We start from the raw sequence: 22,451 nt of genomic DNA, 5'->3' as shown, positions 1-22,451 counted from the left end.
AGAATCAATTTTGCCTCTCGGACCGATAATGTTCAAGTTATTTTATACCTTGAGGGAAAGGTTATATATTCGATATTCATGTTACAAAGTTTCGAGAAAAAAATAAAATTCTAGCAACTACTTGTTCTAAAAGCGCGTCTTCCTTCTTAATTTAAAAATTAAGAAGGGGGGAAAGTAGCGGTAAATCATTCTGACGTAAACACGTTACGTTAAATTTATCCGATAACATCGTCCGACGTTAATAACAATTTCCAAGTGTATATGGAAACGCCTTCGTAATTTTCTTCTTCTTTTAAAGAGATCCATCGAGAAATTGAATTCTCTATCGATAGCGTTTAACTTATCGAAATTTCTTAATTAATTTTCGTTTTTCTCTTTCGAAAAACGGAGGCGAGAAAAGGGAGTGAAAATAGGGAGGAGATTCTTTTATTTTCTCATGGAACCGCGTGGGCATCGGATTTATCATTCGAAAAACCGGTTCACAATTTCATCATCGGGGGAGGGAAACGTCGTACAGCCATGACGTGACGTGACGTGACGCGACGCGAAAGTATTAATAATATTTACAAAGTGTTTCATAGTTTATTCGATTATCTTATGGGTTGGACGAAAATTCTATTATCTCGTTGCGCGAAAATATTTTCAGTAGTTTCAGTTCAGTTTAATAAACGTTGACATCCGACCGATTAATTAAAAAAACGTTGCCCGTAGTTAACCAATTATTTACCGTCGAAAAAATTCTATTTTCTCGTTGAAAATATTTCACGATACATTTCCCCCCCCCCCTCGATCAATATATTATACGCTCGAATTAAAAGCTAATTAAAATCGATGAGTACGGAATTGATTTGATTTTCTTTCTTTGTTATCTTCTTATCTTAGCTCGAAACTAAAAAAAAATGTAGAAATATAGTGGTTTTATTTCGTAAAAGAAGAGTTTTTTTTTTCTTTTTAATATTTTATTTCAAGAATGTAAGTTTTGATCGGATGAATGATGATAATCGTTCGAAATTCTTCTTTCGAGAGAACGTTCGCGATGAGAATCTAAAGTAGGATAAAAAAAACGCCCACCTCGTTTCCATTCGAGTTTGTTAGTGGCTTACCTATCCTATATTATTTTTCCTCCATTTTTTCACGAACAATATGCGCTCTTAAAATTTCTTTTCTACGCGTTTCTGTACCGATTCGATTCGATCGCACGCTTTTATTCGTTGAATTTGTTTTCTTTCAAAGAAAAAAAAAATTAAAATATATTCCAAAGTCGAGATTTTTATGCACAGTTGTATAAATTAATCAAGATGTCTGGTAGCGACATTATTATTCGTATTATTTGTATTTAAAAGAAAGAAAGAAAATGTCAAAGAAAAAGTTCTCAATAGAGATAAAATGCGAAGCAAAAAAAAAAAAAAATGCAGTATTGAATTTTATCGAATATACAATTATTATTTACGATCATTCCCGCGATTGAAATCGGGGAATAAAACGATAAATGTGTGACACGATTTTATTAAAAATTAAACGTCGATATTAATAAATGCACGCGCACAAGTGAAAACTATACACTGATATTTATCTCCATAAATTCAAAAATTCCATTCGACGATTAGTTTCGAGCAAACGATAAAGATCTATCTATAAAACACACGTACACAAAGACACGATTCCTGAGAATTCGACATTTTTGAATTGTGTTTTACATGCAATATTGTAATATCTTATAATTTATACACAGTTTTATCCACAGGGAAATCACGGGGGGGGAGGGAGAAGAGGAAACTTTATTTTATTAATTTAAATTTATCTGAATATTTAATAGATTTTTATATATTCCATTTTTTGTTTATTTTTTTTTTACGTCGATCGTAATAAAACGCTCGACGAGTAGAGGTTTAATTGTACAAATTCATAAATTAAACAATTGGATTGAATTAAACATTTTTTTTAAATTTGAAATGAAAATAACGGGCGAAGAAATAATTATTCCGAAAAAATTTTTTCCAACAATTTTCCATTCTTCTCGTATTCTTTCCAATTCTTTCCGTTATAAAGAAAAAAAGAATAACAATAATAATAATAATTTAACTTCTTCGATTCTCTTTCTCTCTCTCTCTCTCTCTTCTCGTCCAAAATCCCCGTTTCAGATAGCACGATTTAAATCCGAGCTCGGGCACATTTGTCCTTGTCGCGGCCCTAATGCACCCACCAGCCACCAACCCGATCGGGGAAACATTAAATTTCTAGGTAGGAGTGCGAGGTGGAAAAGACGGAGCCGGGTGGGTGTCGATGCGGTCGAGCAATGCGGGGAAAGGGGATTGAATTTAATTCGCCCCTCCCCCGAGCGCCACCGGCAAAGGGGTGGTTTCGAGGTCGAGGGCTGTCGACCGACCTCGACCGATCGATATAGCTACAGGTGTCCGAAACCCTATCCGTTTCTGCTCCCGTCGGCGAAAGAGAAAAAAAGAAAAAAGAAAAAGAAAATCAGTGCCCTCTCTTTCTCTTCTTCTTCTTTAACGCCTTCCTCGTCCCCCAATTCTTTCTCTTCTTCTTCTTTAACGCCCCCCCAATTTCTTTCTTCTTTAACGTGCGCTTTCGAATCCGAAATTGGCGAATCACGAAATGGTGCAAATGGTTACGAAGAACGAAACGAAACGAAAGGCAAAAGAGATTCCTCGATCGATATAGCTACAGGTGTTCAAAAGTACGCTTCCTCTTGGAATATACGTGAAACGGTGCGCCTCGAGCGAAAAAACCATATACATTATTTCCGTTGTTTTTACAGTCGGACGCCAAGTTACGACACCGTTCGTTTGGAAATACTATTAGACTGGGATATTAAACGAAGGATCTACGAGCGAAAGGGTCCTCCTCCAAAAGGTTTTCTCCAAGCTGATGTATATATATATTTAAAAGTTGAATTATTCGAGGTATTCTTGAAACTCTGATACTTTCGGTGGTCAGAATTTATCATTTCCATTTTGTGACCAATTAATCCCATAGTTCTTTACAATTATTTTGATCTTATCGAAAATGTATTCGATGAGAGCATTATTGTTCGATTGAAACATTATTCTTCTGAAAAATTTATCGATTATAAGACCGGGTTTTACGCCTCAGAATTTATATACGCCACTTTCTAACTGACTAACTCTCTTCTTCCAAAGCTTTTATAGTCCTATCCCCTTCTTCTGAAAATTGATTTAAAACGCGTTCGATCGATTATTTCGTGACGCGCGTGGAAAATTTATCCACGCTTTAAGTTAAGAATCTTTAGAATCTTCACATTACCACTTTGTAACTATCTGCCCTGGACAATTCTCTACTCGACTCCAATTCTACAAGTCCCGGCTTTGACTTTTCCGTAATGTAACTGTGAAACTGGTCTTTATCGGTTGGCGAAACTCTCCGGTTTCCAAGAACCGAAAACTCGGTTGGATAACTACTAACCTCTCGATCCGGGCCTTGGGGTAGATAGATGTATCCGGTAATTGGCCGTGGGTGACCAGAAACTTTATCTATCCGCTTTATCTCCCCCCCTTCTATACGTTTAAATGGAAACGCGCATATCCCTTTGCTTCGTTTATTTTTATTTTCATTTTCTCTCCAGACATTTGATGTCGACAAAAACAAAAAGCCCTCCAACTCTGGGGAGGGGAAAAAAAAAAAGAAAAAACTTCATTCGAGGCGGCATTAAATAAAAATGTCCGATTCCAATTTTCCCCGCGCCCCGCCGCGCATTCATCACGCCGCAAATTGCGCTTTCAGCCTCATCAAGCATTTTTTTTTTCCCTCTTTTTTCCTTTTTTTTTTTTCCTATCGATGAACGACGCTTGAAAACGTTCAAAACAAACGAACGTCCTTTTCCGCTTTCGCAATCAACGCCACACGCATCGGGTACCCGAGATGATTTTCCATGCACTTTAACTCTCGTCGCGTCGCGGGATTGTTTCGCCTTTCGAGTGGAAAAGAGAAATATCGTAGAGCGAAATAAATATGTTCGATCGATAAGAGATCGTATCTCAAAATTTCTTGGGATATAATCGAAGAACGAAAAGATTCGAGTTTCGTAAAAATCGGCGTAACAGGATGGAAGAAAATTGCATCGAGATTATATATTTCGTTCCGCATTTACGTAACGCGAAATTCGACTCTGATTGTTTTAATTGTCAATTAAATCGGCATCGAGCAACAAAATACGAAACGGAATAATGAACGAGGAGGGAAAACGATTCGATTACGCAATCGAATTAACCTTAAATCGTTCTTGGATGTGGAACCGTTATAAAAGATGTTATCACGGTCAATCGCGGATAATAATATTTGTAATAGCAAATGTGAAATGATTTTATATCCTCTTTCAATCGAAGCGGAGATATTTCCTGATCCTCTTCTCGAGACTTGTTGCGTCCTAGTTAAAAGTAAAAAAACGGGGATGGATTCAAATATTCGAATATGTAAGTATTTCATTTTAATAAAAGAATAATTCGAAGAACGCTTATTAACTTTCTTCCGATATCAAAGGGAATATTCGTCTTTTGATCAACGAATGCGAAATTTAATTAAAAAATACCTTACAACTGCACGTTGTATATACGCTATATACTGGAAATAACTGTATATAATAACATTTCCATATCCGTTGAAAAAGAAATTATGTAACAATAAACATCCCGCGTTTCTTTCCCTTTTCCTTTCTTTTTTCTATTTATAACAACAGGGACAATTATAAGGATGTAATATCTTTTTCGATTTCTCACTGTGTGAAAAAATAACATTCGAAGAAAAATTGGAAAAAACGCACGATAAAAACCGGTTGAACGGTTCATTTATCGGATAAGAGAGGGGAGGGGAGTATCAGAGCACGATAGACAAGCGATAAATTTGTTCCAATAAAACAGGAAGCGGCAATATAAAAGCCCAACCCTCGCGTTTTCCCTGCAGGCGGGCAGACACGCACACACAAGAGTGTAAGGAAAGAGGCAAAGAAGGACTCCTCGAGGGTATATTCGTTGCAAGGGATACATACGAAAATGGTTTCTTTGATACACCGCTTCCCACTTTTCAGTCGATCTAACAATAAATGAACGAATCGCTTCGCCACGCCCCTTTTCTCCTCCGCGCTATTCACTCTGCTACAATTATGATGGAGGGAGGGAAGGAGGGAGGGAAAAAGGTGCATAAATATTAGCTTTCAAGGTGGCGAAAGAAACGCGAGGGGAGAGAAAGAGATTTATAGAGGCGCGCGTGGATAAAATGGCATTTCTCGTAGCTAACGAGTCGCTCTGTTCGCGATTTTATGATTGCGAGTCTCGAGGTTTTCGCCTCGTAAGGGTAAAAGAATTAATAAGAACTCAAGAGATTGTTCATTTTCGACCCGTAAAATGATTACAAGGGGTGAAAATCGAACGAGGAGGGAGGATTGATATTGTTATTTCCATAAATTTCGTGAAAAAAAGATGGAGAGACCATTTAAAACAAAAAAAAGAAAGGATTTCCTAGGATTATTTTTAGGAATCATCTCTCTGATTATTTTATTTTCCCTCTCGACTTTATTATTTACCCGATTCGAGCCAGTCGCTGCGAGCTGCAAACGCGTGCAAGCTTCAAAATGAAAAATCCGATTAAAAATACGATAGCGACGTTTCGAAATTTCCAATATGCGCTCATATATATATATATATAAATATATATATACATACATATATACATTTCCAAAACTGTTTAAATAATAAATTCCATCCGATCGATTTCACGATTTTTCTTTTTTATCTTTAAATTCGTATCACCGCGTGAAGAGAACAAAATTCGATTTTCCCGATTCTAAAAAAAAAGAAACAAAACTTCTCGAGAGATTCGAATCCCTTCCGAAATTAGAGGAGAAGAACTTTTACTCTACCTCCTCCCTTTCCAACCAAAAAACCCTTTAACCCTCTCTCTCTCTCTAGCGATTCTTCGTGGCGAGAGATTAAAACCCCCTCGTTCCATCCTCCTCGATTTTTTTCGAAGGGAGGGGAACTTTTTTTTCCGACGGAATTCGAACTCGAGCTCGTTTGTTTCGCTCGCGCCGTTAAGCTTCGCTCGGCCATCCCCTTCGCTTCGGTCGTTTGCAGCCTAATTTCAGGGACTTGAGGCTTTCGAAGGCCTGCGTTCGAAGGCCTGGAGGAAGAGGAGGAGGAGGAGGAGGGAACTGGGTCAACCGATCATCATCGCTCGCCTCCATATCGCGAAGAGAAGAGAAATAGGAAACGCAAGCGCGTTCTTTTATCGATCCTCCGTATCCTTGCTCGCCAAGGAAAAAAGGGGGAAGGAGGAGAAGGAGGAGGAGGAGGAAGAGGAGGAAGAGAAGGAAGGGAGGAGGATCCTCGAGCGAGCATTTCCGATCGAGTAATCACTCGGCGAAATTGTTGTTCTGTAGTCGACAACCGATCACGATAACAACCCCCTGATTTGCATCGCGATATCGTACCACCGTTACGTATATTGCATCCCCCATCGTTCGCCTTCGGGTGATGACGATTTCCAAGCGTCGTGTGCACGCCGATATGCAAAGTGCATCGATTCGTTAATCGACAGGCGTGCGAGAAGAAGGAAAAAAAAGAAAGAAAAAGAGAAAGAAAGGAAGAGAAACTGTTGAAATGGAAAATAGATAATGATTTCGACAATTACCGTGCAAAATATTTTATTTTCTATTAAAGATTCGCGAGTTGGGGATGACGATTTCCAAGTGTCGTTTGCACGCCGATATGCAAAGTTAATCGACAGGCGCGCGAGAAAAAGGAAAATAAAGAAAGAAAGAAAGGAAGAAAGGAAGAGAAACTGTTGAAAAAATTATCGTCGTAGAGGAAAATGGACAATTATACTGCAAAATATTCTATTTTCTATTAAAGATTCGCGAGTTGGAGATGACGATTTCCAAGCGTCGTATGCATGCCGATATGCAAAGTTAATCGACAAGCGTGCGAAAAGAAGAAAAAGAAAGAGAGAAAGAAAGAAAGAAGGAGAAACTGTTGAAAAATTAACGGAAAATAGATAATGATTTCGACAATTACCGTGCAAAATATTTTATTTTCTATTAAAGATTCGTGAGTTGGGGATGACGATTTCCAAGCGTCGTGGGCACGCCGATATGCAAAGTTAATTGACAGGCGTGCGAGAAGAAGAAAAAGAAAGAAAGAAAGAAAGAAAGGAGGAGAAACTGTTGAAAAATTAACGGAAAATGGACAATGATTTCGACAATTATCGTGCAAAATATTTTATTTTCTATTAAAGATTCGCGAGTTGGGGATGACGATTTCCAAGCGTCGTGTGCACGTCGATATGCAAAGTTAATTGACAGTCGTGCGAGAAGAAGGAAAAGAAAGAAAGAAAGAGAGAAACAAAGAAGGAGAAACTATTGAAAAATTAACGGAAAATGGACAATGATTTCGACAATTACATGCAAAATATTCTATTTTCTATTAAAGATTCGCGAGTTGGGGATGACGATTTCCAAGCGTCGTGTGCACGCCGATATGCAAAGTGCATCGATTCGTTAATCGACAGACGAGAAGAAGAAAAAGAAAGAAAGAAAGAAAGGAGGAGAAACTGTTGAAAAAAATTATCGTCGTGGGGGAAAATGGACAATTATCCTGCAAAATATTCTATTTTCTATTAAAGATTCGAATATGTTCAAGCTGTCTCTCGAAGTGTAATTTCCTCGATACGATTTGTTTGAGTATAATTTGAAAAAAGTCGATTTGTAAAGGATAAAGGTGATGAATTTTTTTTTCCCCCCCGGTTCTTCGATCTTGGAGGGGGGATTAAATTAGAATTCGCTCGCGTGCTTCGGTTTTATTAGAAAAGTGGAAAATGTCGAGAATTTTGAAGGATCTTCGATTCAGTGGGCCCCGAGGCTGTAGACTCGTTCATTATCCGGCCAACCTGTTATCGAAATTCTCTGATAATCGATTATTCCATTATCCAAACCCTCTATTATCCGATCGGAACGTTTCCTTTTTTCTTTTTTTTTTTTTTTCTCTCGATAATAATTAATTAGACGGATACTCGCATACATTACGTTTATATTTTTCTATTAAAAAAAAAATAATAAAAAAAAAATTCTACTATCTATTTATTTATAAAGCGTCGAAATACCTTTTGAATACCTTCCGTGTTATATGGGTGCATATATAACGCAATTATATTCGAACACACGTCCGTTATCCAAACATTCTCCTGTTCGAATGTTTCACTATCCAAACGTATTATTATCCAAGCAATATATTTCCTTCGTTGATTAACACGAAATTGATACACCCATAACCCGCGATTATCCGAACAATTAACATTTAAACTATTTCTACTTATTTTCCGATATCCCATTGTCGAAACGTTTCTATTCATTGTGCGCGAATAATGCACGTTGTTTTAAGCATAAATTTAATTATTAAGATGAGGGAAGAAAAATTATTATAATCTCGTTTATTAATTGAGAATAGGAAACGGAGTTCAGTAATCAGTTTGACGAACTTTATAATTTCAATATTTTTAATATTGTTATTAATTATAATGCAATAATGTTAAAATTTATTAAAAATTATAGAAAGTAGTTATATTTTCCTTTATTTATTTCGTAAGAAAATTTCGATAAGAGAATTCTTATCCTCTCTCTTCTCAAGTTTGATCAAAAAATAATATATATATCGAGCGACCTATTCTACCGCGAAAATAATCTTCCATTTTATAAGCATAACCAAAGAAAAAGTTATTTCCGAAAAAACTGGATCGTCCGCAATAGTTTTGCATCTTTTCTCTCCGATCATTATTTTCCATTTCAAATATTTCTCAATAGATTTCCCCTGCTGTGCGAAATTACCTCGTCCCCTCTCCCTCCCTCAAGAATAAACGGAAAGTTTATTCATTTCCCTCTCTCCATTTTCCATGAAACTAATTAAAATGATATTTCGAAATTCTGTGAATAATTTTATTAAAAAATATATATATACACGTCTAACTTGAAAAATAATTATCACTTTGCTCCAAACTTTCCACCACCCGTACATCAAAAATTGTAATCATTAATGTCGTAAATGCATTGGTAAACAAACAATGGAAAGAGGGATGATTTCAAGACCAACGTTGTGTCGTGATTGTGAAAAGGGGGTAAATGGAAGCGAATCGTAAAAAGAAGCAGGGAGGAGAAAGAAGAAGAGGAGGGGGAAAAATGGCGAAATGAGAGGAAGTGGCGAGAAGTTCACGGTGAGGAACTGGGCCAACCGATGACCTTTTTTGCAATAAGTAACCGGGGTGATACACGTCGTCGTCTTGAAGAGATTATAATTCCCCAACGAGCCCTCTGAAATATTCATCAAGAAACGGTGACGAGAAGGTGAACTTCGATTGATCGTTAATCCCGCAAAGTTGAACAAATGGGGGTGGCATGTCGTTCGAAAAAACGACTCGTTATTTTTTTCTATATATATACACACGCAATCTGGAAAAAAGATTCGACGAGAATCGTTTTAAATTAAATAAAAGGAATTACGGGGATTGTACGTTACACGAATGAGGAGATAAAAGTTTTGGAGAAGAAAAATCGAGCGTTGTACAAGTTTTAGACGATTTCGCGTTCGAATAGCCATTCGCGGTTCGAGTGAAATGGAACGTGAACGATGAATCGTATTTTATATATATATAAAATACACGAGGATGGTATCCAACGGAACAGAATATTTCGAAGAAACAGTAATTTCACACATGATTTTATGAAACATTACCCCTGCCAACCTTGTTTTATTTCACTTTCTATTCATATTATAAACGGAGAGACCAGTAAAAATATATAAAGGCGTTTCGTGAGAATGTATATGATCTTCATCTCGAATACATTTTACGAAATACAACGAGTATACCTTAAAATGTAATTAATTATTCTATCCATTTCTTGCCACTAAAAAATGTTTATATTATATTATATGGAAAAATGATGCAACGTTTTCGCATATTTTTCGAAAATATTCGAATAATAATGAATCTGTATCAAAGAAAATAACGAGCAGTTGGAAGCAAGTGGCCGATCAAGAAATACAGATTAAATTCTGCTGTACTACCACAGAGATATATCTGATGAAACATGCCCTCGTTGAAACGTTGGAATCGTTTTCCAAAAGGACAGGATTCGCCTGAAAAGAGAAACCTTTGATCGAAATACGATTCGCTACACCGCTAATATCGCTTGCTAAATAACCGCTTTTCAAGAACACAATATACATAGTAATGAAAAAAATCAGAGAGATTTAATTAAACGTTTCCTTTTAACATCGCGCATAATTACGTAATGAAAGAAAGAAGGAATCTTTCTTGTCTGTAACGAACGTGTTTCTCGTTCGATCGACTTGAATACGGGCACTTGACGGCAAAGGTGATACCGTAGCCACCTAGCAGCGGCTAAAATGTCGTGATATCGATGCGTTAAGATGTCAATATGTCAATGGCGACATTGTTCGACGAGCCGTTCGACTTTATATATACATGTATCTGAAACTCAGGAGAGCAATGCTTGTACAAACTTTCCGTTAATTTACGAAAATGAGAAAGTGTCAATCTGTCAACGCGTCAATGGTATTTCATAAAAGCGGTTGGGTTAAAGGCTGGCTTTAAATCGTTTAAAAATCATGCACGCGTCCAATTATCGGCTCGAAGGGGGAGGAGGGACTTTAGTTTACAGGGCATCGAAAACAAGGTAAATTGCAGTTCGAATTTACACGGAAAGAGAAATTTTACGAGACCTGACACCGTGAATTGCCTGTTAACCAGGAATAATACAAATTTATCTACTTTATTTGCATGGGGACAATTTCATCCCAACAACGAAACACATTGTTACGTGTTTTTCTTTTCCTTAATTAATCCTCCCCTTTCGAGCAATCACACACGTTGATGGCGTTCGATTTATTGCGATTTCCTCGAATCGAAAATAAAACTCCTCCTCCTTCGTTAAACGTGTTAAACCTTGCACGCCATTTTGATTAGAGTACCACGTAGAAGAATACGCAAACCCCGATGGTGATTCCTGGTGCCAACCACGTAATGCGTGACGGCGTGTAAACGTTCCACGAATAGCCTCCGCCCGGTCAAATGTCAACCGACCAATCATTCACTCGAGCTAAAAATACTGGAAAGGATCGTGTTCGAGTCCACCCACGCGGGATCCTGAATTTATTTAGGGGAGGGGGGAATTGGATTTCAAAGGAGCGATTCTACGAGGCGGACGCGTAGAATCGCGTGGATATTTCCGGGTGAAAAAAAAGGGGGAGAAAGGAGAAGTCGTGGTCTCTCCTCGATATTTCTCCTCGGTCGAAGGGAAAAAAAGGGAGAAAAATCGTGATGGAGGAGATGAAAGAGACGGCGGAGTTTATTATTAAGAAAGGAGAGTGAGAAGAGTCGAGGCGAGAATATATACGAATATATACGTTCGTTTCTCGCCCCTTTTCATTCACTGTCATCGATGCTCTTACAGAAATTGCTCGCCGACAATGGGAAACGTTCTCACCGCAATTTGCATCGCGATTACCTGTACGGCAAAAGCAAGGGGAAGAGAAAAGAAGAGAATGAACGGGACGAGTGTTTTTATTCTCGTAATCTCGTGTTCGTTTTTTTGCAACGCGTGCGAAATTTTCTCGCTCCTTTTCACTGTCACCGTAATCGATGATGGTTGGAAAACGATTGCTGGCCAACGATAAAAATTTGTTTGGCCGCCGAGGAAATCGAGAGAGGAAAGAGGGTGATTTTACGGAGGCACGTTCGTGAACCTTATGAATTCTCCTTCGTATTTTTGTCATCGATGCTTCTGAATTATTCCTTCGACAATAGAGACGTTCCACTAGGGCGATCAAAGAGATCGAGAGAGAGGAAAATTCATGGTTCTTAATGGATTCGAAAGCAGCGACGTAGCGATAACCCACTGATTTACAATATCTGTGAAAATTTTCGAGCCTCGTGTCATCGATGCTGTTGCGGAAATTGCTCGCCCAACAATGGAAAACGTTCCATTTGCATCGCGATTATATCTAGCAAAGAGAGAAAAGAACGATGATTCTGTGAAACGTTACGAATTTTTCTCGCTCCTTTTCTCACCGTGTTCAAGAAATCAAGAGAGAGATTTGTCCGCGAACTTTATGAATTTTCCTTTTCACCATCCATCGACGCTTCTGAATCGTTCGTTCCAACGATAGAAACGTTCCTACTGCGATTATCAAAAAGATCGAGAGAGGAAAGAACGATTCTCTCGTCAGTGATCCACGAATTCGTCGATCTGTAAACGTGAACACATTAAAAATTTTCGTCATGTCGATGCTCTTGCAGATATATTTGATCGCTGTCGAATAATATTGGGTTGGCAACTAAGTAATTGCGGATTTCAGTTGAAGTTGATGACGACCTAATCAAAGCAATAATCGATTCGGATCGTCACTCGTGAGATTGCAGAGAAGCTTCATGTATCACATACATGCATTGAAAACCACTTAAAACAACTTGGCTATGTTCAAAAACTCGATACATGGGTTCCTTACGAACTGAAAGAAAAGCATTTAACGCAACGCATTAACAGCTGCGATTTGCTAAAGAAACGTAATGAAAATGATCCATTTTTAAAACGACCGATAACTGACGATGAAAAATGGGTTGTTTACAACAATATCAAGCGGAAAAGATGGTGGAGCAGGTCACGTGAACCAGCTCGAACAACATCAAAAGCTGGTATTCGTCGAAAGAAGGTTTTGTTATCAGTTTGGTGGGATTACAAAGGAATTGTCTATTTTGAACTCTTACCACCCAACCGAACGATCAATTCTGTTGTCTACATTGAACAACTAACGAAATTAAACGATGCAGTTGAAGAAAAGCGGCCCGAATTGACAAATCGAAAAGGTGTTGTATTCCATCGTGACAATGCAAGGCCACGCACATCTTTGGTCACTCGGCAAAAATTATTGGAGCTTGGTTGGGATGTTTTGCCACATCCACCATATAGTCCTTGCACCATCGGATTACTTTTTGTTTCGATCTTTACAAAACTCCTTGAATGATAAAAATTTCAATAATAATGATGATATCAAATCGTACCTGATTCAGTTTTTTGCTAATAAAAACCACAAGTTTTATGAACGTGGGATTATGATGCTGCCTGAAAGATAGCAAAAGGTTATTGATCAAAATGGGCAACACATTACGGAATAAAGTTATTTAGTTCCATGAAAAAATTGTCTTTGATTTTCTAAAAAAAATCCGCAATTACTTAGTTGCCAACCCAATAGAATTATCTCATATCTGTTAATAACATCGCTCCCTGGTATGAAATTAATCGAAGATTTCGTCTCCTCGACTGCTCCAAAAATAAGTATAACCGCTTCTTTGGACGGAAGAAGAAAGAGAAGAAGAAAAGGAGATCGGCGTACTGTTTACCGTTCGACTCATCCACTCGCGAAGAAGGTTCTCTCTGCCGCGTTTCCAAAGAGAAGAGAATTGCGCGAAGTGCGGAATGGAAACCGTTTGCTCTGCTTTCGTGGAACAGTGGAAAACTCCCGCCCTCCCGGATTAGTTTGCGTTTTCGAGATTGTAAAGTTCGAGTTATATACCACTCTCTAAACTCCGTTACACGTATTCCGACGGAGGCGAGCCTCCGCGCAACAATCGACGACTAATCTCCTCGCGCCGCGATACTTTTTCAACCGCTCGTTAACTCGCCGTCGAGTTCTCGAGAGGTCGGGAAAAAAGAAAGAAAAAAATGAAAAAAAGAAACCTCTGCGAAACCACCGTTCTTTCAACCGTGCTCGAAAGCGTGTAAGGGTATATGAGGGTAATTTTCTCGTAGTTTTTCTCTTTATTTTTTTATCTCGATCAGAGATTTCGAATCGTTGTAATTTTATCGATAAATTGATCCGTCGTTTTCAAGTTAAGAATCTTATATTCGCTGTTATAGATTTTTTATATACGTAGCCAGTCGAGGGAACGTGACGGAAATATCTGGCATCTATTTTCGCGAAATGTTCGACACAAAAGGTCGCGCTGGGATAAGATAAGAAGGAAATAATAATAAGATAAGAAAAATGAAGAGGGACGTGCGTGATACGGGCGAGTTGATAAATTTGAATAAAAAAAATACACGCGCCGGAGGGAATACGAAAGGAGGGAATAATAATATTTTGGAACGATGAAATTGTGGTAAATCGTGGAGGGGAAGCGTGGAGAGGATAATTCGATTTTCATAAACAAAAGCTCGATCGGTAAAGATAATACCGGTGAACGGTTTCAAAAGCTCCTCCTCCCTCCCCGAGCGATCGAAAATTTAAATCGGATCGAGGGAGGGCGGTAAATCTCGCCTCGCGAAAAATTCTAACGCGGAAACTTAATCTCGAGCGTAACCCCGATCCGCCGTAAACTTTCCTACGTGACGATAAAAACGTAGAAAAAATTTCCATCCGAGGAATCTAGCGAGCGGACCCTTGTGAGCGAGCGACGTGGCTCGGCACGCGATTTCCATCGGCGATAAAAATCGAAGGAAAAAATTACGCGCGGAAAATAACGAAAAAGAGTTAATTCTCTAATTAAATCCACGTAAAAACACGTCTCTCTAATACGTTCTATATTTCTTATTCGGAAAATAAAGATATTTTTTTGTTTTTTTAGTTGATCGAAATATAATTTTTTTTTACGCCTGGCTTCTCTCCCGTTCCCTTTATCATTTTATTTTCCTTCGTTATATTTTATCGTTATAATTAATGAACATTTTGTTGAACGCAATGGGATACGCTCGAACGGGTGCAAAGGAAATATATGTAAAAGAAATTAGAATAATAAATATTTCGATAATTTTTCATTATGTAAAGTTTGAAATGGAAAATATTTGAAAAAATGATGTATTCGAAATTCGTAATTTTATAATGTTGTATTTCGGACCAATTAATTGAGATTAAATTGGTTGTTGTTTTTTTTTTTCGATAAAATTCGATACAAATTTTACATTATAACGAATACACGCGCGAAGTAAAATTTTTAGCGATAAAAATAAATAATCCTTTGCGGATTTTAATAACCGTTCTGAGTTTTATATATCAAACAAGGGATGAATATAGGCCAACAGAAAGTTTGCTATCAAATCAAAAATCATAATTGCAAAGTTCTCTTTATCTAGTTCGTAATTGTTTTTCAACGCATCTCTTCTTCAACGAATGTTACACATTAAATATATTAGAAATCAAATTTTCGCTCGCCATGTCATACGATATCGTACGAAAAAATCTCTCGATTCTGTTTGATGCGGATCTATCCGATCTATATCACGTGCCAAACTTCATCTATCAAGGAGCTGCCTTTTACATTACATCGTTCACAGATCGTTAGACACTGTAGGTATACACTTGGAATAGAATTGCCATCGTAAATTCTAATACAAATCTATCGAATCACAAAAATGATCGAATATTTATTTCGAGATACGTAATACAATTTTATTTACAGATATATTCGTTTTACGATGAAATAATAGATAAATCTTTACATTATGCGTAGTAAATTACGTAACGTCGTTTCACGTACGTGTAACATAATCCGATATTTCAATAAACGTCACGTTGAAAACGGACAAATAACCCCTGATTAATGGGTCACAGAAATCTCTTACCGACCGTTTCAAGCGATCGTTATAAATCGCGCAAGTTGCATTGATACTGCGAATAAAAAAAGAAAAAAAAAGAAACGCGAATTATTAATTTATTCTTTATTTAACTCGCCAACACGACCTGTTACACGCGTCGCGCGCATTGATTGCACGCGACACGTCACCCGCATACGTGCCCTCCCGTCAACATTAAAAATAAATATGCACTTTCGCCCTCGCGGTCTTCCATCTCCCTCCGCTCCGATAACGCGGTAATTTCGCGATGTATATTTTTCGCCGGAACGAATTCGTGGTGGAACGGCGTAGCTAGCAACCATGGCGAAGGCGATCCGGGGGCGATAGGTGGAGGAGGCACGGGAGATCGTGGACAGAATGGAACGTTCCCTGGGAATTGGGGGAAATTAGGGGCGGAAATTGGTCGATTAAAACGATGGATCAATTTCATTTGGAAATTACACGCGTTGCACGCGTAATAGTTTTCGCACGGGGGGGGGAACCGCATTCCGTGGGATCGAAACGTGAACTTTCGAAAGACGGGAAGGGCTCTCGATTCTCCATTGATTAACATCGATTTCACTATTCAAACGGCCACACGATGAAAAACACACGTCGAACCATTTTCAATTATCACATCCATGCGGAAACGTTTTCATTCCGTTCAACAATTTCCAGTCTATTCCGTGGATCGTTCGTATTACCGATCGAAATTCAATAACGAATATATATATATATATATAAAATAAGAAAAAAATTGCTTGATCAATTAATTCACGCGAATTAATTAACGTGCGTCAAGATAGATTTATCCAGGGAGAATGTAAGAAGAGCGAGAGATGGAAAGGAAACGAGTGGGATGGAAAGGCGCGAAAGCGGTTTTAAGAGAAGTGGCGGAATGACCAACCTGTTACTTGAAAGCTGCGGAAACTTCCGAAGCGGGGAAGTGCGTGCGTTCTTTCAGCTGCCCCTCCAGATGGATACACGTGCTTCCGTGTTATATTCCACGAACGTGTACGTGGCCGAGTAACTAGCGATCTAACGTGCGTGTCTTTTGCTCTCTGTCTCTCGACTGTCTCCTTATCGGTGCGCGCGGAAACACACGTTCGTCCTACTCCGTATCCTACTTCGTACCTGCTACGCGTATGTACACTGTATAACGTACATGTATATAAATATATATATATACATATATATATATGTATATACGTGTCTCTATATACAAGTGTGTATATCAATTCCAAGGTACAAGATGTGCCTTGTATATACGCGTTTCTCGGTGGCTGGAAAAAGAGACGGTGCGCATGCCCGCGTTATTAGAACGCGAAAAGGAAAACTCGCGGCGTAACAAGTCCGGCTCTTGGCGGAGGATGGGGGAAAGGGGGAAAAAAAAGTAGAATCACCGCGATATCGAGAGCGACGATATCGTCGGGCAGGCTGCCCGGCTTGCACTGCCCGGGTCTCCTGTTTCTCCCACCGAGCGAACCACTCGCCCCTCCGATCTCTCCCCGTCTCTCCCGGCTCTCCTGCCTCTCCTGCCTCTCCTGTCTTCTCCCTCGCGCTCTCCTTACACCCCCTCCCACCTCTCCAACGCCACTGCGAGCGCGCCTGCCGAAAAAGCTCGCCTGTTCCACCTTCACCCCACCTTTCACCTCTTTTCATATACTCCTTTTTCCGCCCTCTCTTTCCTTCCCTCCCCTATCTCATCGTCCTTTTCGCTCCTTTCCGACGTTTATTCCCTCCCTCTCTCTCTTCTCTTCCTCGCAACCAATGCGACTCTCTGCTCGCGAACCGAACGTCTCTTCCAACCCATCCCGAACGATGGTGTCCCTCGCCCTCGTCGATCCCTGTTTCTTCCCATTCTCTTCACGTCCCACGTCGAGAGCTCAAGGCGCAAGCCCGTCCTTCGTCGTCTCCTGCGACGAAGAGAAGGGAAAGAAGAATCTCGTGTCGGGCGAGATTCACCAGGAGGAATATCGTCCGAAAGGAAAGGCCCAGGGGAGCCCACCCCCGACGACGGGGGAGACGCTCTTTCCCTTATTCGCGCGCGTTTTCACGCACGTGGATGGAACGCAGGGGGATTGAAATGAGATCGTCGACGTACCGAGCAACTCTCCACGGAGCATCGCGATTCGAGGAGGAAAAGGAGGAGGGGAAGGCGATGTTTCTTCCAAATTTTCTTCCTCTTCCGGGATTTGATGAAGAAAGAAAGAGCTGGGGATAATCGTTGGGATCCGATCGTTTCCTCGAAAACGAATCGTTCGAAGGGGAAACGTAAGTATAGAGAGGTATTGGAAAGGGAGAGTTTTTACCTATTATTTGTTTTAAATGATGAAGGATTGTTACGGGAATGATCGTCGATGAACGAGATCATTGTACATCGATCGATTCGCTTACCTCCTCTCGAAATAAAATTGAAAGCTTAATCTGAATTCGTTGTTTCCATTCTCTTTATACACTTGTATATTAATGTTTCAAACTTTCTCTCCTGATTTTTGAAAGAGAAGGAAAAATTGATGACGCGAAAAAAAATTCTTTGCACTTTGATGCATCTTCATCGCAATATCGTTCCTCTCGAAATTGACTTCTTCGCTTCTCTTCTCGTGTATCAGCGAAAAAAAAAACGAATAAGGTACGAACGTAGGTCAAAGGGACAAAAGGAGACAAAAGGCTGCATCTCAGGAGTCAATTGACTGGAAAGTTCTAGCAATGAAACCGGGTAAAGGTAAATGCGTGAAAAATAACGCATGAAATAGGATTTTTTAGCAACGATGGGGTTTATTGCAAAGATAAAAGTTTGTAAAATTAATGAAAGTGAAAGATCGAAATATTTCTCCTCTATCGGTCAATTTTAAATAATTAACATTCGTCGTGAAAAAAAACTTTCTTTTAATCTTTCTTCATTTTCATTTCTTTTCTTTTTCATTGATTTTTGATGTTTCAGCGAATATGAATGTTTTGCCGCAGCGTCGAAAAATTAGTATTAATACAAACTTTAGCATTCCGTGGAACGAGTTTAGATAAAGTCGGATGTTTCAATTTACTTTACAATTCATTAAAATAGATAAGCGACGCTGTTAACGTAATGCAACGTTATCAAATATTCAGGTTTCATCAGACGAGTGAGTACACGGACCGCACTTCCGGAGACTCGCTTTGCTAGATCTAACAGACAGAAAATTGCGTTTAAAGAGAGAAAAAAAAAAAAAAAGAATATCATGTACTATGTAAAATATTTTATTACAAATCTTAAAATGCTTTCCATGTGCCATTTACTTGAAAAAATTTCACTTTAATATTTAATATTATAGTATGCGCAGTATTCGTTTTTTCTTTTTCTATAAATTTTACTGATTTGTATTCAGAATCGAATATATTTCAAGTTAGAAAGATTTTTGTACTATTTTTTTATGTTAAATAAATAAAGTTCTCTTTAATTCAAAAGTTGATATTACACATTATATATTCGTAAGTAATTTTCCAAGATATGTCTAAGACATCTAATTCCTTATCTCGTATTCTCGATTTAGATGGTAGAATCCTTTCAGAATTATCTCTCCTTAAAAAACGCAATGCACGCACAACTTGGGACAACTTATATTTGAATTCTTAATTTTCTAAACTTTAATCTCTTTGTTTATCGCCATTTTCAAATTTGCTCAAATAATCTTTCGATTTTAACCTTTATATTTATTACATTTATTAATTAATATTTCGATTCATAGTTAATTAATAGTTTAACGCATAAAAAAAAATATTAAATATTTTGAAAATTTCTTGATTATAATTAAATATATATATGCAAATTGTTTATTTTAATTTTATTTTAGTTTATCATTCATTATTATACAACATGTAATATATGTTAATGTTAAAATTTATCTTGATCATCGCTTATCTAGAATATTGTTATCAGTATTTTAGATTATTAATTTTAAAAGGATAATTTTATTTTTATTATTGATATTTATTGACATAGAAGAAAAATATTTTTAATAATATTTGAAAGCAATATTATTAATTATTTAATTATTATATGCTTCTATTTTTTTTATTTTTATTTCATCTAATCTCTTTAATTTATACTATTAATATTATTATATACTATATTATACTTTTATATATACACCAATGATGTATGAAATACGCATGCGTTTAGGATATATTTGTAAATGTACTGTATATTACCATTTCAGAATTTTAACCAAAGGTATGATATATTTTATTAATATAAGTATTAAATTTATATCTTTAAAAATATATACATATTTTTTCATGTTCTAAATATATAAATACTTATATAATAAATTGTATTATATGTGATTTTCAAATTTGAAGAATTACGATACATCATAACCTTAATAAATTTATTGTAAAAAACATTACAATACATATATTTAAACAATTTTAATATTATTAATTAAAATAGATATTTTACAAGAATGTATATATATATATATATATATATATATATATAATAATTATTTTGTAAAAATCAAATTTATGAAAGTTATGAAATTATATAACTTTATCTTTTAGGAATAAAACCAAGGAAAGATAAAAAAGGAAAAAATAATAAAAAAAATAATATAATTACGCACCAAAAGTAACATAAATACGCAAAAAAAGAAGTTTAAAAGATGCAAGGTGGTGAATGATAAAATAAATGTTTATTAAATACTATATTATTATAAATATTCCATTTATTATTTTATTTTATTTTATATAGATGAAAAAGATAGTGAGTTCATGCCAAAATTAGATCTTGTACGAGATAAAAATAAACTAAAATACAGTGATTTAATATATATGAAACAAGCAGAAGAGGTAGCTGTTCGAAAAGCATTGATATATAGAAGAACTCGTACAAAATGTACTATAGCAGGAATCTCTATTGCTAGTGTAGCTTTAGGAATTTATTTATATACTATACATGCTGTTAAACAGGAAACCTTCTTAAATGATTTAAATGAACCTGAAAAAATAATTGAAAAAAATTCAGATACAAATATTGCTTAGAAATATATTTCTAACGCGTAGAATATTATTTTTGATTTTTTTAAGTATATTTGTTATTTAAGTATAAAACTATAAAACAAATCCAAATATTGAAATACTATAAAATATACTATATAATAGTATATAATATTATAAATTAGTTAAATTTGTTTTTAGTTTTAAAAAATTAATAAAAAGAAAAAATGTCCACTATAAGATTACCACCTTTACCAAGTATAAAAGATGTATTGAAAATATATCGTTTAAGAGCAATGAAAGAACTTTCACAAAACTTTATTTTAAATCAAAATTTAGCAGATAAAATAATAAAAAAAACAGGAAATCTTAATGATTGTCATGTATTAGAAATTGGTCCTGGTCCTGGTGCATTGACTCGATCTATTTTAAAATGTCAACCAAAAAAATTAATTGTTGTAGAAAAAGATAAAAGATTTGAACCTACTTTAGAAATGTTGGCAGATGCTTTTGAAACAATTAATGGTAAAATGGAAATTATCTTTGATGATATTATGAAAATAAATATGAGTAATCTTTTTCCTTCGACTGAAATAAAAGCTTGGACAGAAAAATGTCCAAGAATTAAATTAATTGGTAACTTACCATTTAATGTTTCAACACCTCTTATAATAAAGTTGTTACATGCAATTAGTGAAAAAAGAGATGCATGGACATTTGGAAAAACTCGAATGACATTAACATTTCAAAAAGAAGTTGCTGAACGTTTAATAGCTCAACCATTAGATGTACAAAGATGTAGATTATCTGTAATGGCACAAGCATGGACACATCCAGTTTTACATTTTATTATACCAGGTAAATTATTAAACTTTTATTACATATATAATTTATAAATTTTAATCATATTTCATAAAATTTATTTTACTTTTTCTTATAAAAAATAGGTACAGCCTTTATTCCCAAACCAAAAGTTGATGTCGGTCTTGTAACATTTGTACCTTTAACTATTCCACGTACAAAACATGAATTTTCCATTTTTGAAAAAGTAACACGACATATTTTTAGTTTTCGTCAAAAATACGGTATACGAGGTGTTGAGTAAGTTAATTTATCAAAGATAATTAAATATAATTATGAAATTATAATAATTTATATATATAATAAAAAATTATATAATGAAAATATAATAAATTAAATAATATAATTTTGAAACTTTTTTTTACTTTTTAGGACATTATTTCCTTTAGAATACCGAACTGAATTAGCTCAAATGATGTATAAACTTTCTGATTTGAATCCACAAACAAGACCAGTAGAATTAACAATAGAAAATATTGATAATCTTATTAGTGCATATAAATATTTATTAGAAAAGCATCCAGATATAAAATTATATGATTATCGTGCATCTCGACGCATAGTATCATTATCTTATTCAAAAGATCTAGAAATCATAGAATGTGTAAATTTTGAATAATAAAATAATGTAATAAATAATACATATTATATTTGATATCTTAATTAATCATAATTAAACCAGTCTATATAATATGATTATATTTAAAACTATAAAAATATATAAAAATTTGCAATTAAGTAAAATATAAAATTTTTACATATTTTATTTGTAAATAATATATTAATATTATATGAGGTATTTTATAAAATTTATCCATACTTATAGAAAATTTTAAATTACATCATTTAAGTATAATCTAAATAAGTTTTCTTTTTTTTTAATGATATATTTATTTCTATTATTCTATTCGTATGTATATATTTATAATTAATATATGATTGCATTATCTCTAAATCAATTTAAATA

At 35.9% G+C, this 22,451-nt stretch overlaps 2 protein-coding genes across 4 annotated transcripts in view; one reads left to right on the top strand and one right to left on the bottom strand.

The window, feature by feature from the left end:
- Window positions 1-17,155, bottom strand: part of LOC410756 (regulating synaptic membrane exocytosis protein 1) — a 145,519-nt gene extending 128,364 nt beyond the window's left edge. Inside the window, exon 1 of one of the 3 annotated variants that reach the window (XR_003306528.1) lies at window positions 16,557-17,154. The gene's annotated coding sequence lies outside the window, so the exon portion shown is untranslated. Of the gene's footprint in view, window positions 1-16,556 lie in introns of all 3 variants that reach the window. The other 2 variants (XM_026446269.1, XM_026446268.1) reach the window with 2 other exon arrangements.
- Window positions 17,156-19,769: 2,614 nt separating this feature from the next.
- LOC725496 (dimethyladenosine transferase 1, mitochondrial) lies at window positions 19,770-22,139 on the top strand. Its single transcript, XM_001121333.5, has 5 exons — window positions 19,770-19,859; window positions 20,189-20,296; window positions 20,379-21,481; window positions 21,571-21,724; window positions 21,857-22,139. The coding sequence occupies exons 3-5, from the start codon at window positions 20,851-20,853 to the stop codon at window positions 22,101-22,103; spliced, it is 1,032 nt and encodes a 343-aa protein (XP_001121333.2). The 5' UTR covers window positions 19,770-19,859; window positions 20,189-20,296; window positions 20,379-20,850; the 3' UTR covers window positions 22,104-22,139.
- Window positions 22,140-22,451: the final 312 nt, after the last annotated feature.

The sequence above is a fragment of the Apis mellifera genome, linkage group LG1 (assembly GCF_003254395.2).
Source record: "Apis mellifera strain DH4 linkage group LG1, Amel_HAv3.1, whole genome shotgun sequence".
Taxonomy (NCBI): Eukaryota; Metazoa; Arthropoda; class Insecta; order Hymenoptera; family Apidae; genus Apis; species Apis mellifera.
The sequence above is the reverse complement of the archived record's forward strand: the minus strand, read 5'-3'. Positions and strand labels throughout refer to the sequence as shown.

What these genes read in the sequence shown, in the direction of transcription:
- LOC725496 (XM_001121333.5), top strand. Translation starts at nt 20,851, where the DNA reads ATGTCCACTATAAGATTACCACCTTTACCAAGTATAAAAGATGTATTG. An exon ending in TTTACATTTTATTATACCAG is followed by an intron (nt 21,482 to 21,570) that starts GTAAATTATTAA and finishes TATAAAAAATAG; the next exon opens with GTACAGCCTTTATTCCCAAA. An exon ending in TACGGTATACGAGGTGTTGA is followed by an intron (nt 21,725 to 21,856) that starts GTAAGTTAATTT and finishes TTTACTTTTTAG; the next exon opens with GACATTATTTCCTTTAGAAT.